Raw genomic sequence first — 17,410 nt, forward strand, 5'->3', positions numbered from 1 at the left:
ACTCAAAAGATTTACTACCCACTAGCTGATGCCTGTGGACAAGTTACTTGAAAGGCCTAGTTTCAATATACATTGAAGATAGCATTACAGCCTAGAGTTGTAAAGACTCAACAAATGAGTAACCATTACCTTCTGAAGCAGGATTTCTGTCATTTTAACCCATGACCTCTTTTAGTAAATGTCAAAACTTTTCCTCTATTTTGTACTAGAAAATTAAAGTGAATTTCCCCTCAGCTGAATGTGGTTTTCCAACTTCATACCATTCTACCTAAATCTACTGCCTCTCCAACTCCTAATTCTCTTAAATATCTAGCACCACTGATCTTGTGAATCCCTCCAGAAGAGAAAGCTAAAGGTCAACCAAAAAGGTTATATGACTTTACCAAGGTCATATAGTGTCTTTCTACTTCACTATTATCTTAAAAATATACTGCTACACATAAAATCACCTGAGGCCTATAGATTCTTTTAAATCTACTTATATACATGGGGCAAAAAAAAAACTACACGAAGTTACTTTGGAGTATTTACCTTTCTACATGCAGGACAAAGCCCATTTTCATCAGTGCGAATTCGATGCCAACAAAATCGGCAAATCTGATAGCCACAGGTGCAAGGAAAAAAGTTGATATCATCTATCTCCAAGGGCTCCATGCAAAGAGGACATTCCACAGGGTCTTCCTTCGCATCAGGACTGCGAGACATCTTCACGTTTATTAAACAGCAGCAAAAGTTTATAATAACTTAAGGGAGAAGGAAGTTCAGCACTGAGAACTAAACTGTAGAACTTCAAAGACCTGCATGAGAAGAAACAAAGTATACTGTTTACTATTGGAAAAAAAATGGCATTTCAATCATCAGGAACCATATTAACAAAAAATTTGTACAATATGTAGCAAATTTTGCTACCATCTCGGATGAGATTTCAGAATGGAATTCTGAAGTTTTTTTGAATGTCAAAATAAGAAGTCTAGCATCACTAATCTTTTGTACTCAACAGAAAGACAAATGAACTTCCTTTTTTCTACATGAAATATTTAATACTAACCTAGTACCTAATCATAGCACATTTTAGGAGAATAAATAATATACAGCTTTAAAACACACTCTACACTGTCTTACCTTTGACCTAAAAGCTAATAATGCTGCCACATAACTAAAAGGCTATAGAATTTAAAATGTGTCAGAAAATAAATGTGTTTACAGAATAAACCTAAAGAAATAGAAAAGGCTTTTCAGTCATCTATAATTACATGTTAATATCAAACCTTTACCACAGAAAAAGACTAGAGCTGAAAAAAATATGCCATAGAACTCAATGGTTTACAATCAAATATGTATTATTACGCCAATGAAAACCTCTGGTAAAATAAGCACATATAAAACCAAAAAAGGATTTCTATGGTAATGGTACAAAATCCTACAAAAAACAGGAAGGGGGGAAGAAACCAAAAAGATTCCATACTCCGAAGTGTTTTGAAAAATTAAATAATTTCTCATTTTAGATTATGGAGAGTTGAAAATCTTTATGTAACAATTTCGTAAAGTCAATGGTAAATTAAAACATTATGTTGAAATCACTATTTTAGCCTCCAAAATAAAGTCAATGTAATCTCTATCAAAATAACATAATTCAACAAACTGATTCTGAAGTTTACAAGAAAGAGTAAATGCATACAAGCTGCTTTAAAACTTCTAGGGGGGAAATGTAGAAATTTGTGCTATCAGATACTGAACTGTACTACAAAGCTAGAGTAATTTTTTTTTAAGATTTTATTTTATTTTATTTGACAGAGATAGAAACAGCCAGTGAGAGACGGAACACAGGCAGGGGGAGTGGGAGAGGAAGAAGCAGGCTCATAGCGGAGGAGCCTGATGTGGGGCTCGATCCCATAACACTGGGATCACACCCTGAGCCGAAGGCAGACGCTTAACTGCTATGCCACCCAGGCGCCCCTAGAGTAATTTTTAAAATATGACATGGGTATAAAAATAGACAAAAGATTAAACAACTTAAACACTCTAGAAACAAAACCATGAATTTATGAGATTTTAATATTTAGTAACAGTGACATTTACAAATCAATATGATAAGGACACACCAGTTTATAAGCAATAATAAAATTCTGGTCTATTTATTTTAAAGATAGATCTACATAGAAAGAAATGGTCAACTTAGTAATGTGGAAAGAAGAAAACACAAAATTAAAGGCAAGCAACAGAGCAAAGGATATATTCACTATATATAATGAAAACTTAGGGTCCAGAGTATATAAACAAATCTCACAAAGCAATTTTTTTTAAGATTTTTTTATTTATTTATGTGACAGAGAGACAGCCAGCGAGAGAGGGAACACAGCAGGGGAGTGGGAGAGAAAGAAGCAGGCTCCCAGCGGAGGAGCCCGATGTGGGACTCCATCTCGGAACGCCAGGATCACGCCCTGAGCCGAAGGCAGACGCTTAACGACTGGCACTACCCAGGCGCCCCTCACAAAGCAATTTTAAAAAGGCAATTAAGTCAACCAAAATGAGAACAAAAGACAATGAGTAATTCACAGAATTACAAATAATTACAACATATGAAGATGATCAACCTCTTTGGTTAGTAAATAGTGAGAGAGCATTTCCCCCCCCTTAGCCTATCAAATAAGTTAGTCTCCCCAGGAAGTAAAGATTATCACTGATCTAAGTTCCTCTTTCAGCGAAAACAAGAGCACAAAAAGTACCTTGCCTTAAGTTGCCTGGCTCTTAAGTGGTGCAGCCTGGATTCATTCTGGCAAGTCTCAACCCCTGAATCTGTGCTGTTAACCATGCCTTTGTACCACCTTAGAATCTATCCCACATAAATACACCTGTGCACCAAGTACTTTGCTCTGTTTGGCAGCACTGTTCCTAGAGCAGAAAACTGCAAAGTAACTGTCCATCAGCTGGGAAATCATTAAATAATGATATTGCCATAAACTGGATGTCCTGAATCAGAAGATGTCTATTATATAGTTGTTGGGTTTTTGTAAAAGCAAGCTAGAGGGGTGCCTGGGTGCCTAAGTTGGTTAACCATCTGATTCTTGATTTTGGCTCAGGTTGTCATCTGCAGGTCATGGGATCGAACCCCACAATGGACTCCCCACTTAGTGCAGAGTCTGCTTGGCCCTCTCCCTCTGCTCCTCCACCTTACCCCTCATCGCTTGCACTCTTCTCTTTCAAATAAATAAATAGATAATTTATTTAATGTGCTTTATTTTCTTAGAGAAATCAAATATATACACATACAAGGTTTATATGTTTATGTGGAAGTTATTGTCTATGTTAGCCTCCAGCTTGATTTATTTATTTATTTTTAAAGATTTATTTATTTGTCAGATAGAGAATGAGAGCACAAGCAGGGGTGTGGCAGGCAGAGGGAGAAGCAGGCCCCTCACTGAGCAGGGAGCCTGATGCAGGACTCGAACCCAGGACCCTGGGATCAGGATCTGAGCTGAAGGCAGATGCTTAACCAACTGAGCCACCTAGGCATCCCATAAATCTGACTAGAAGAAAAATATCTTCCTATGACTTTATAATTATTTCAAAATAATTTTTTTAAAGACATGGTATATGTATTTATAAACAATTCAGGAATCCTGGTTTGTAGACCCAATTTTGCTACTATCAGTTTCCTCATACATAATATCTGTTTCTTCATATGTTAAAATTTGAGCTGATTTCTAATAGCTCCTCCAACTTGAATATCCCAAACTATACCTGCAGAAAAAAGAGACTCAAACATAGTTTCCACCAACAGGAAACTAATTGAGAAGTGCTATCTACACTTCTAATGTACTTCTGATTATATGGCATCACTTCCACAATAGCTTACTTGAGTTTTAGTGAGGTAATTTATGGGATGCTGAGAGAGAAACAGCTGGGATTTATGAACTGAAAAGTTTTCCAAAAAGTAAAAAAGATGACGTACTGAAGTTTTACTTTTTGATTGCTTGCTTTTTAAAAAAACTTTTTAAAAGATTTTATTTATTTATTTATTTATTTATTAGAGAGAGAGAGACAGAGAACAAGCAGGGGGAGGGGCAGAGGGAGAGGGAGAAGCAGACTCCCCGCTAAGCAGGGAGCCGGACATGGTGCTCCATCCCAGGACCCTGGGATCATGACCTGAGCCAAAGGCAGACACTCAACCGACTGAGCCACCTAGACACCCCTAAACATTTTTTTAAAAGGTCTGCAAGAGTACGTATTTTCAGTTTAGAGGGAGGAAAGGGAATAAAACAGCAAGAAGTCCCTTAAGATGGTTAATACAAGTATGAATGCATTTTGTACACTTCTAGTACCATGGAGAGATGCCAAGCAAGCCTGTTGCCAAAGTAATCACAGAACTGGCAAAATGCAGGAGAGAAGTCTAATGCAGCAGAACACTGGAATACAAGGTAAAAGAGCTGGTTTCTGCCTCATCCCTCCACTAAATGGCTATATGATCTTGGAAAGGACACTCAAAAGCTCTAGGACTCAATTTATTCGTCGGAAAAATGCTAAGACATGCAAAATTAAATGAAAATTCAAGTATAGATAAATTTCCTCTATGTAACACTACTGAACTAGCTTTAAAATAAGCTTTGGAATAAACTCTCTCCTCTCCAAATACCTTAGCCCAGATTTTCATTTAAGGAAGAATAATTTTATTTCATAAATATTAATATTTATATTAAAACTATATAGTGTATAAATTACATATTTATATTTATAATAAAATAAAAATAAAACAAAATGAGTTACTAAGATTTACAAAGGTATAAGACACAGAAAGAGAAGATGTTTTTAAATGAAAAAGGAAAGCAAAGTCAATGACTTCCTGGAGGAGGTGTGGGGGTTCTTAGGACAGGAGTGATTAGCTTTTGATTCAGTAATTAATTTTGAAAAAAAAAAAGTTCATTTTCACATACACTACCTAACCTTCACAGTGACTTGGTAAGACACATTACCCCCTTTATAAAAGGTGAACATGAGGCTACATGGCAAACGTGGCTCCAAGGGTTAAAACACACAATTCAAAAGTAAGACCACCAGCTTCAGAACCCATGCCCTTTCCAGCATGGTAAAACAGAAATCATGATCACTGAAGTCGCAGCTACATATCTTTGTGTATGAAATGCACATTTCCAAAAAGTGATAATGATGTTACTTTTTCAAAAAAGTCAATACCAGAGAAAATCTCTACCTCATTACCTGAGTTCTTATTCTCTACATCAACTGCAACTAATAACACAACACAGTATAAATTCTGACATAAATATAATGCCCCTGAAACACCAAAGAACTCATATTCTATGTAGTGAAGTACACAAAATTAAAATCCTGTACTCAAAACCATGCTCAAAAATCACTCATAAAGTGCTGCATACGTGGTTTTGTGCTTAGGACCCTGTTAAAAAAATCTGTATAAACACATATTGTAAAATGTAAAGTACTGCAGCCACTATGGAAAATGGTTTGATGGTTCCTCAAAAAGCTAAATACAGAATTAGCATATGATCCACTTCTGGATATAGACACCAAAATTGAAAGCAGGGACTTGAACACATACTTGTACAGCACTGTTCACAGCAGCATTATTCACAACAGCTGAAGATGGAAACAACCCAAGTGTCCACGGACAGATGAATATAAAATGTAGTGTACACCTAGAATATATTCGGCCATAAAAAGAATAAAATTCTGATACATGCTACAATGTGGATGAACCTTGAAAACATTTTACTAAGTGAAACCAGTCACAACAAGACAGGTATATGATTCCACTGATATGAGGTATCTAGAATAGGCAAATTCACTGACAGACAGGAGAGAAGAGGTTACCTTGGGTTGGGGTGAAGGAGAATGGGGAGCTACTGCTTAATGGATACAAAGTTTCCGGTTGGGATGGTGAAAAAGGTTTTAGAAATAGAAAGTGGTGATGGTTACACAACACTGTGAATGTACTTAATGCTACTGAATTGTACACTTAAAAAATACTTAAAATGACAAATTTTAGGTTAGATATATTTTATAATAAAAAGTCAGTAAAAAAAATACACACTACATACACTTAAATGGGCTATAAACAGCACTTTTGAGAAAAAATTTTAAGTATTTGGTTCCTTAAAGTCATTAATCCTTTAATTTTTTGCCAATCTCATAGCTGATTTTGTCATTAGGTAAATGTGTATATGATTCAACTCCACTGCACAGCAAATTATACCGCTGGATACACTACACAACCAAAATACACTGTAACAACATGTAATAGAAAGCTATTTACAGATATGATACACACACACACTTTGAAGAGTATCCAGAATAGATCTTAAGTGTCCATAAAAACCATATACTCAATATATATACACAGAACTATAAACTTTTTTAAACCTGTAAGTATAATACCACACCTCTTACAGTTTACTTAATCACTGTTTTATAACTATAAAATTCTTATTTAACAACCTGTCCTATCTCACTAGCATGGAAACTTCAGGAGAGCAGAGAAATTACCTGGCACATCACATTTACGACAGCATACCAAGCAGCTACAACACGGCTGGTGGTAAAGAGTAAGTACTCACTTATTTGATGAATGAATAATAAAAAAAAAGGAATAAATTATTTGTTGTATGTCATTTATGACTGACAACCTTCTTCAAAAATAGGAAACGATATTCTAAGTTACCCACTGTTTCTATATTAGGCACCTATTTCGCAAAGCATGTTACTTATATAATAAACTACACAAAGGCAAACAACAGACTAAACACTAGCTAAGGACAGTTTGCTACATAAAAAAAGCAAGGTAAGCTGATTACTAAATATCAACAATACTTCCCCATTTTAAATTAAGTACCAAAGTACCAGTATATATATACCACAAATATACACACATTATGGAACTCAAGACTGTCTGTATTACCTATAGGAACAGGAGGAAAGTTGATTTATGTTTTAGAAAAATACCTACCTAAGAATTTAAAGTGTCCTTCATAAAGGTTAAGATGCCATTACACATAAAAGAATTATCTGGGACTGCTTTTGACCTCTCCACCAACGTGTTCATTTAGTAAATTATTTTACTTTCAGAAGATGTAAATCAAAATCAGCATCCAAGTCATCTCACATACTATAACATGTCCTCTAAGCATTTTTTGCAGAAGAGGTAGATAAGGGTGGAAGAAGATGAACAGAATCTTTTTCCTGTAGAAAGTTACCCGCAGGAGGGAAGAGACTGTCTTACTTATTACCACACCCAAAAATCAACAGTTGGTGGCAAGTAACTATTTGTCAAGTGGAAGGAGAGCAAGAAAGAAGGGATGGATGGACGGACGGACGGACGGAAGGAAGGAAGGAAGGAAGGAGGAAAGGAAAGAAGGAAAGGAAGGGTAGGTACCTATTTATTCATCCATAAATGTGTAGGTACCTATTAGAAGACTCACTGAACAAAACTAACAATCTTTTCAAGTCCATATGTAGCAAATACATATTAGACATAGTAACAGACTTCCCTGAACATCTTGCTGAAAAGGCAATGGTTTTTTTTTATTTACTTATGATGCAATACTCAATACTAAAAAAAAATAATAATTTTCTAATTTGCATGCATTCATTTGCAATTGGAGGAATATAATCATTGATTTGGGGAGTTGTTTTTAAAATTACCACCAACTTATCAGCTGAACAAATCAAAGACAGCCAAGATGACAAATCATTCAATCAAAGCAATAAGGAAATGCAACCTTTGCATACAAATATATTTTTAAAAACCTAATATGAAAATTAAAATGTATTAAAAAACTGAAGATGATCATTTATGTGTAATATCAATTTAAAGAAAAAAAAAGATTTGCTACAAGTTTCCTTCCTATAAAAAAGTTTCCATACACATTTAAAATGATTTAAGTAAAAAAGATCTAACTTAAACCACTTTGGTATAGCCTTCCACCACTACTTAAAATATGGTAGGCAAAACTTAACAATGACTAGTCTTTTAAAGGGCAAATTTTAAAAAACAAAAGGTAAAAGCACATTTTGGCTCTCTTAATCAAGAAAGCTAACTAGCTGTTGTTCTAATTGCATCCAGTACATCATAACACTTATTTCTTCTACTTAAAAAGGTTCTCACTTTATTAGAAAAGTTGGATAGCTGACCAATGAAGTTTCTGACATTCTAACAGTTCTTTTTTATCTTCATTTATTGAGTGATTCAATAAACAGTTATTCAGCTCTTATTGTGTTTCAAATTCTAGTCTATGTCTTTGGGCTACATTAGTGACCCCAACAAGCGAAAATGATCCTAAGGTATGAGGCAAATGAAGAAACATTTTCTCAAGAAAATCTAAAACTCAGGAAAAACAGCAAGACTATGTAGTATTTGAACCAAAACCTACTCCCTCTCTTTCATTCCCCCTCACCAGCTCAGTGAGGCTGCAACTTAGTGAGACTGGGGCAGCGATAAAGAGCGCCCTCTCACCACAGCTACCAGTCCAAGAGCTATCTTCCCAGGAGGAGCAGGACGTCAGCATTTCTCACTCTGCTCAAAGTTACCTGATGCTAAAGCTAAGTTCCAGGTAAGGGCACCTCTCTTCCACTCAAATGCCACTCACAGGAAAGAGGTCCTATTGTTGCATGTTGAAAATACTAGGACCCAGATTGTCCTCCACCCAGCTACTTTGGAAAGCAGAAGTCCCACACCAGAAAAGGCAAGACTAGGTGAACTGAGACTACCATATATCCCTCTAAGAAGTGCTCATTTACTAAACTGGGGGTGAAACACAGAGAGAAAAGCACATCATTCTCTTTACTACTCAATTCCAGAACCAGAGCCAGAGATTTTGCCAGAAAGATGAACCAGGCCTTAAAACCAACTTTTAAAAAGGACCTCTCACCCAAGGGAATGATAATTAGAATTACAGGTGACTTCTCAACAGCAACAACTGAAGTCAGAAGGACATAGATAGATGTTGTAAGAAAATTATTATCAACCTACAATTGTGCTCCTAGAAAAGAATAACCCTCAAGAATGAGAGTAAAATCATAAAACATTTTTTGAGATAATCAACATTTTCACATGGACTGGATACTAGATGATACCCAGGAATTACTGTGAGTTAAGTATAGTAGTAGTATTACATTTATTTTTTTTTAAGCTCTTCTATAGGAGATACACTCTGAAGTATTTACAGACTTCATGATATATTTCAGCAGGAAAGGAGACACAGAATGGGGGAGAGATGAAAGCAGAATAGTAAAATGTCTGTAACTACAGGAACCTTGGGATAGAAATAACTGGGCTTCATCACACTATTGGTCTACTTTCATGTATGCTTACAAATTTCCATGATAAAGTGCTAAAAATAATTGATAAAAGACTGAGACTAAACTAAAAATTAAAAAAATAAACAAAAATAGAGACAGTTTGCCAGCAAGAGCCCTCCACTAAAGGAACTTGTGAAGATGTTCTTCAGAAGAAGGAAAATGATCTCACAAGGACAGCCAGAGATTAAAGAAGGGATGGTGAGAAAAGAATACGGGAAAAATGTATGCAAATTAAATCATGTACTTCTATACAGAACACTATAATCTGTTGAATTTAACAAGGATAAAATATTAAGCAATAACAACATATCAGAACAGTGATGTAAGATAAGCTCCTATAAGGTTCAACTTTAAGAGGAATATGAACAGTAAAATTTCAAGGGTAACCACATACTCTCTATGATCTACTAATCCCACCTCCCTATATCTTCCACACAGAAAGAGCTGCACATATACTAAGGCATATACAAACACTTCCAGCACTTTTTTGTAATAGCAAAAAATGGGAAACCTGAATGTCCATCAATAGGAAATGACAAAATTACAGTAAATCAATAAAAAGACATACTATACAACAGTTTAAAAGACTAAGGCAGGTCTACACATACAAGCCTAGTGAATGAAAAAATTTAACTGTAGATACTATACAACTTTTTTACATTAAAAAATCATAAAAAAAATTATATACAAGCTGGTAATAGTGACTACATCTATAGAAACAATGAAAGAAATGGGATGGACTGGAAACGAGCCTTGTCTATAAGTCTCATAAATAGACTATATTAATGCATTTCTTCTATAATAGTACATTAATTTTTTAAAAATAACTTCAAAGTTATTAAACTTTGAATCCTTTGAGTGCAAAGATCACGTCTATTGTGTTCAACACTGTGCCACAGGCAAATTTATAGCAAATTACAGGTTCCCATAAGGTGGGGGAGATACATAGAATGATTCGAAGTAAAAATGCCCAAATAGCAGGATGACTTTGTAGTTTCTTTTCTTCCTCCTATTTTCCAATTTTTAGAAAATAAACATTTACATTTATAAAGGGAAAAACTATTTTAAATTAAAAATTAAGTGCATCTGACAAAAAGACACAAAGTGATGAGATGAAAAAACTTTTGAATGTATAATTAGAGAATCAGCATCAACATGTTTCCTATTAGCTTAATGCTCTCTCAGAAGAAAGCTAGGAGTTAAAAAAATTAAAGGCTAAGCCTGATGAAAGTGTTATTAATAAGATAAAATCAAATCTGCATAAAATCAAAGCAGAGACTAATTAGTGTGCTAATTAGTTCTCTACCATACTTACACAGGTTGTCAACAGAAGGAGTTGCCTACATCAGTGTATTTTCCATTCAGAAAAACAAAACAAAACAAAAATACCCCACAAAAACCCCAGATCTATTTGGGGGGACAGCACCTGGTAGAAGAGTGTGCCTATTTTAAAGTTTTTAAGGACTGACCCAGAGAACTATTTGAAACAAATGAATCAAAGCATCAAAAATTCCAAACCCTCCTACTCACTCTGAACATAAATTAGTCCTTTTAGAGATGTGTTTGTACATCAGTTTATAGTATACCAGTAGTAACACCTAAGATAGAAAAAAATCAATCAAGCAAAAATACTAAACTGAAGTGCAAGAGCCAGTCTCATCCACTCAGTATTAAAAAAACAAACAAAAGTGTTTATTTTATTAGCATGGCTAAGTAGGACCTCTTTACTCATATCTAAATGTCACCCGGTCACTTAGATCAGATAAATTCTGATCCCAGATCACATGCTTCATGCTCCTCTTCCACCAAGAGATCAGTTCCAATTCATCCACCCTCAAATTATTTCATCTTGCCACCACTTTCCGTCTTTTCCACTTCATGGTAAGCACTGACTGACTAATGAGGAAGTCCATCCTTTCAATTTTTTGGCTAGGTGGAACACACTCCAATGTGCTTTTTTTATTAATCTTTAAATTGCATATAGGTATACTCTATACACATACTTTAAAATAAAAACAGTTAAGGGGCGCCTGGGTAGCGCAGTCGTTAAGCGTCTGCCTTCGGCTCAGGGCGTGATCCCGGCGTTCTGGGATCGAGTCCCACATCGGGCTCCTCCGCTGGGAGCCTCCTGCTTCCTCTCCCACTCCCCTGCTGTGTTCCCTCTCTTGCTGGCTGTCTCTCTGTCACATAAATAAATAAAATCTTTTTAAAAAAAATAAAATAAAAACAGTTAAAAAGTAAAAGTCCATGATCAATAAGTGAAGCAATTGATAAAGAACATACTTTTTTAAAAATTATATTCATTTCTTGCAGCAAAAATGATCTATTTAAATAATTATACATTTCAAATAGTATCATGGAATTTAAGCCTATAGTTTAAAAAAAATGACTAAAAACATGTGCACCTAAATTCTGAAGAAAGAGAAGACAGTATTTACCTAATGGTGGAATAAAAAATATACTAACTCATCCATACCAGTACCATCTTGGAAATTGAAAGCCTCAGGGGCACCTACGTGGCTCAATTGGTTAAGCAGCCGACTCTTATTTTGGCTCAGGTCATGATCTCAGGGTTGTAAGACTCAGCCCAAGTGGGGCTCCCTGCTCAGCAAGAAGTGTGTTTGAGATTCTCTCCCTTCTCCTTCTGCCCCACTCCCCCATCTCTATAAATAAATCTATCAATCTTAGGGGAAAAAAAAAGAAAAGAAAAGAAAAAACCTAAAAGCCCCATTAAAAAATCTAACACTTCACTAAAAGAGAAAAGGTTCCAAACTAGGAGTTGGCAAATACTTTCTGTGAAGGGCTGAATACTATTTTATTCTTTGTGGGCCATACAGACCTGCAATCACTCAACTCTGCTGCTCAAGTACAAAGACAGCTGCAGACAATACATAAAGAAATGAGTGTGGCTGTGTTCCCATAAAACTTACTTATGGACACTGAAATTTGAATTTCACTTAATTGTCCCATATCACAAAATATTACTCGTTTGATTATTTTTTCAAACGCTTGAAAATGTAAAAACCACTCCCTTGGGCCTTAGAAAAACAAGCAGCAGGGACTCCTGCTCCAAACCAACAGGGAAACCTCACAAATCCGAGCATGAGTCTTAGTCTTGGACTTCTTTCAAATCTATTTCTCTAAAGCTTCTTCCTGAGGAAATCTTTTTTAGTATTATATTGAACATGGTTTCTCTCCACTCCAAGCATTTACTTTAACAGACCCCAATGAGTTGTCTCAGCATGAAATAGGAAACTAGCACTATTTTAAGATATAAAAAAGTATTTCTGCATCTCCATACTCTTATAAAATTTCACAAAACTCAAGTAATTTGTAGACACAGCCTTGTTTTCCAATTAGATAAAATTCAGGAAACAAATACAGTACCTGAGAAATACTGACATGAAATACTTACCTACCATACACAGCTACAATAAAATCAAGACCCTTCTGAATAACACGTTAAAGCATTAAGTAAAACTGTCCTGAGTGATGTTAATCAATACTTACTAAATGTTTAGAAAATGTTTCCAATGTTGGGAGCCTCAGTAAGTTCCTAATAATCGTACTCTTTGTATACAAAATAGAAGAGTGAGAAAATTACCTACAATTTTAGAATTGGGTGCAGTTTCATATTTCATAGAAGGAAGAAATTCAGATGGAGGTGCAAAAAGGAATAATGAATATAAAATATGAGTAATGAAAAATGGAAAAACAAAGAAAGTTAACATGGAAGTGGAATAAAATAATTATTAGTCTAAGTTAAGTTTTAACAAGAAAGGAAAACAGCCAAAGGTAAAGTAATGACTGGTATCACAAGGGAAGCAGCTGGGTTTTAATTGAGGAGAAAATAGCTTATATGAACAATGGTGGTGAGGGATTGAAGGAGAAAGGGGGAATGAAAGCAAATAAGCAAAATAAAAAATTAAAATTAAGGGATGCCTGGGTGGCTCAGTCAGTTAAACATCTGCCTTCGACTTAGGTCGTGATCCCAAGGTCCTGGGATCAAGTCCCACACTGGACTCCCTGTTCAGCAAGGAGCCTGCTTCTCTCTCTCTGCCTGCCACTCCCGCTGCTTGGGCGCTTTCGTTCGCTCTCTCTCTCTCTCTGACAAATAAATAAAATCCTTAAAATAAAACAACATTAAAATTAAAGTCATCATTTAGTTTTCCAGTTACAATCCCCCTCCCCACCCCAGAGTGGGGGGAAGAGGATGGGATTTTTTGCAATATAGCTATAGCCTTATTATATGAAGTATGCAACCATTAGTTATTATAAAAACTATAGTGTATCTATTAATGGGAGGAAAGTTTAAGAATCAAACTGTTGATACTAACAATATACACCTATAATAGCATGTGGTAGATAACTGCAAACAATGTTACTATACTTACAAATGTAAAAGTCTCTAAACTTTGATAGTGGCTATAACTTCAGCGGTTACCATTTCATCAATTTTCTGGGACTAGGCAAATTATGGAAAACTGTAACACCTGCAATGCTTCTAGAAGCTTTAATGCACAAAATAAGAATTTTTTAAATGAGATAATCCTGTGTTAAAGCAACAAGCATGTATAAGAATACATTAATCAAGCATTAATCTACATCAAACAAAGAACCACAGAACTAGCCTAAAGTGTTTCTGAGTAACAACCCAGACTATAACCTATTAGGTGAAAAGATCTGCTTAACTAGCAAAATTAGATTTATAAGATTATGTCTCCCAAAGACTATTTAATAACTAAATTAACCTTACAGTAAGGAATAAGGATGAAAGTATAAAGTGCTTTGTACTTTATAGGTACTTAATAATTGTAGAGAAGGATGAGGGAGAAAAATAGGGAGGCAGGGAGGGGGAAAACAGACAAAACATTATAAAGGTAATACCAAAATCTGAGTTAGGAAATCTACAGATCATTCCCATGAAAACATTAATACAAAAATCCCAAATATTAGCAAAACCACATCAACAATATTAAACTAAGTAGAGTTTTCCCAGAAGTACAAGGACATCATAACAGGAAATTATTTATCACCTCAAAAGATCAAAAGAAAAAACTGTCCATCTCAAGAAATGCTAAAAAATCATTTAATAAAATCCAATTATCTTGTCCTTACCAAAAAAATCTCATAATAAACTAGGAAGAGAAGATTATCTTATAACAATAATGGATATCTACCCCAATACATCCTAATGATGAGACATTAAAGGGATTTCCACTAAAATCAGAAATAATATAGAATGCTATCATTACTATTAACGTTATTCCAGAATGTTACATAAAATTTTTAAGTCAGCAATATTATATGTAAAGGGTGATTCAAAACAGACAATGTATAAAACAAACACAAATTGCCAGTGTCATAATAAAAAGAGTATGTTTTTATAGGTATCATAAATAGTAAAAAGCATAAAGGAGAACATGAGATTTTATGCCAATACACTTAACAACTAAAAGGAAATGCCCAGATTCTGTAAAAACACAAGTTTTTATTATCTTTTTAAAGATTTTATTTATTTATTTGTTGCGGGGGAGGGGGGAAGAGCACAAGCTCCCTGCTGAGCAAGGACCAGATGCAGAACTCTATCCCAGGACCCTGGGATCACGACCTGGACGGAAGGCAGACGCTTAACTGAGCCACCCAGGCGTCCCAAAAAACTCGAGTTTTTAAAACTAACCCAAGAACAGAAAATCTTGATAGTCCACTAGATGTTGATGCAATTTATTTTTATTTCCAGAGGGCTTCATGGGTGAATTTTCCAAATATTTAAAAAAATAAAAAATTCCAAACTTAGACAAACTCTTTCAGACAGAAAAATGAAACACTTCCCAAGGCATTTTATAAGGCAGCTACTCTGTTAGCATAACCTGACAAAAATATTGTGAGAAAATTACTGAACTGAACCCTCATAGACACAAAAATCCTTTAAAAACTAAAATACAGCAAATATATTAAAATAAGTAATATCATAACTGTGATTATAACAGGAATGCAAAGCTGATTTAAAAACATTAAAAAAAAAAGTCAGTGGAATCCACTACATTAACTGAATAAAAAAGAATCCCGATCTTCTCAAAAAAAGCAGAAAAAGCATGACAAGATTTAACATCTACTTATGATAAAAAAAACTCCCAGCAAATTAGAAACAAAAGGAATCTTCCCCAATCTGATAAAGAGCACCTATAAAAAGCCCACAGCTAATATCATACCTAATGGTGAAATACTAAACACATTCCCTCAAATCAAGAACAAGTCAAGACTATCTGCTCTCAACTTACCTATTCAACATTTTACTAGACATCCTAGTCAGTGCGGTATAACACAAGAAAAATAAAGATATAAAGATTGGAAAAGAACTAAAACCAGCCCTTATTTGTGTACAATATGACTTCATACATAGAAAATCCAAAGGGGGAAAAACTACTAGCTCTAGGCGAATTTAGCAGGATCAATGCACACAAAAGCAATATATAAAAATCCACTGTATTTCTAAGTATTAGTAATATACAATGCAGACAGAAAGAAAAAGCCACAATACCATTTGTAATAGCATCAAATAAAATATCAAATACCTAGAAATAAATTTAATAAGATATGTGAGGAACATCTATGTTAAATCACAAAATTTCACAGAGAGAAATGAGAGATAAATGGAGAAATATACAATGTTTATGATTCAAAAAACTTGGTATTTTTAAGATACCAAATGCCTTCAAATTACTGTACACATTCAATGCAATCCAAATCCTATTCCAAATCCAAATGGGCTTTTTAACTTGAAATACACAAGGTGATTCTAAAATTTATATGGAAATGCAAAGGACTTAGAATATTCAAGCATCTTGAATAACAAAGCTGGAGAACATATGCAACCAAATTTCAAAGCTTACTATAAAATTACAGTAATTAAAACAGTGCTGGCATTTGTGATACTTCATTTTTGGAGACACCAATAAAATTCAATGAAGAAAGAGAGGTGAGAACACAGAGTATTTATGTGAAAAAAAGTGAATCTCTACCTAACATACATAATTAATTCAAATCAATCACAGAGTTAAATGTGAGTGCCAAATTATATACTGCTGACAAAGACTCATACCTCAAATGCATGAAGAACCCCTGGAAAAAATAAAGGGACAAATAATTCAATTTAAAAAATAAATGAGAAAATACATAAAGCTTTCAGAAGAATACTTAGAAATATCTTCATGACTTTGGGCAAGGGAAAAGATTTCTCAGCATATAAAAGAATAAGTACAAAATTAAAAATTGATAAAATGGACTTCATCAAGATTAAAGCCTTCTGCATATCAAACGGCACCGTAAATGAAGTGAAAAGCTACATATTGCAAGAAAACATTCACAAAACAAAAATCTGACAAAAAATTCACATCAAAAATACATTTAAAAAAAACCCTTATAGGGGTGCCTGGGTGGCACAGCAGTTAAGCGTCTGCCTTCGGCTCAGGGCGTGATCCCGGCGTTATGGGATCGAGCCCCACATCAGGCTCCTCTGCTATGAGCCTGCTTCTTCCTCTCCCACTCCCCCTGCTTGTGTTCCCTCTCTCGCAGGCTGTCTCTATCTCTGTCAGATAAATAAATAAAATCTTTAAAAAAAAATAAAAATAAAAAAAAACCCTTACAAATCAGTAATAAAAGATAATACAATTTACACAAATGGCCAATAAGCACTTAATGTGTCTAACACTACTGGTCATCAGGGAAAAGCATATTAAAACCACACTGAGACATCACTACACAATCATCAGAATAGCTACAATCAATAAACATAACAATTCCAAGTGCTAGTGAGGGAAGGAAGCAACTACAACTGCCACATTCTGATTAGAGTGTAAAATGGGACAACTACTTTTGGAAACTAGCAGTTTCTAATGAAGTTATTCACACAGCTATAACCCAGAAATTCCTCTCATAGTCATATACCCAAGTGAAATGAGTGCATAGATCTACAAAAAGATTTGCACAAAAAAGGTTAACAGCAGCATTATTCATGATAGTCTCTTTCCTCCCCCCAGCAAAAAAAGTAAAATTATTCAAATGTCCATCAACAGCAGAATGG

General features: G+C 34.8%; 1 protein-coding gene across 6 annotated transcripts in view; it reads right to left on the reverse strand.

The window, feature by feature from the left end:
• Positions 1-17,410, reverse strand: part of CNOT4 (CCR4-NOT transcription complex subunit 4) — a 137,062-nt gene that overhangs the window by 79,405 nt on the left and 40,247 nt on the right. For all 6 annotated transcript variants that reach the window (XM_011235241.3, XM_011235239.3, XM_002927618.4 and 3 more), the window contains exon 2: positions 532-797. In XM_011235241.3, coding sequence (XP_011233543.1) covers positions 532-705 — 174 coding nt within the window. In that variant the 5' untranslated portion in view covers positions 706-797. The remainder of the gene's footprint in view (positions 1-531; positions 798-17,410) is intronic.

Source organism: Ailuropoda melanoleuca, chromosome 1 (genome assembly GCF_002007445.2).
Source record: "Ailuropoda melanoleuca isolate Jingjing chromosome 1, ASM200744v2, whole genome shotgun sequence".
Lineage (NCBI taxonomy): Eukaryota > Metazoa > Chordata > Mammalia > Carnivora > Ursidae > Ailuropoda > Ailuropoda melanoleuca.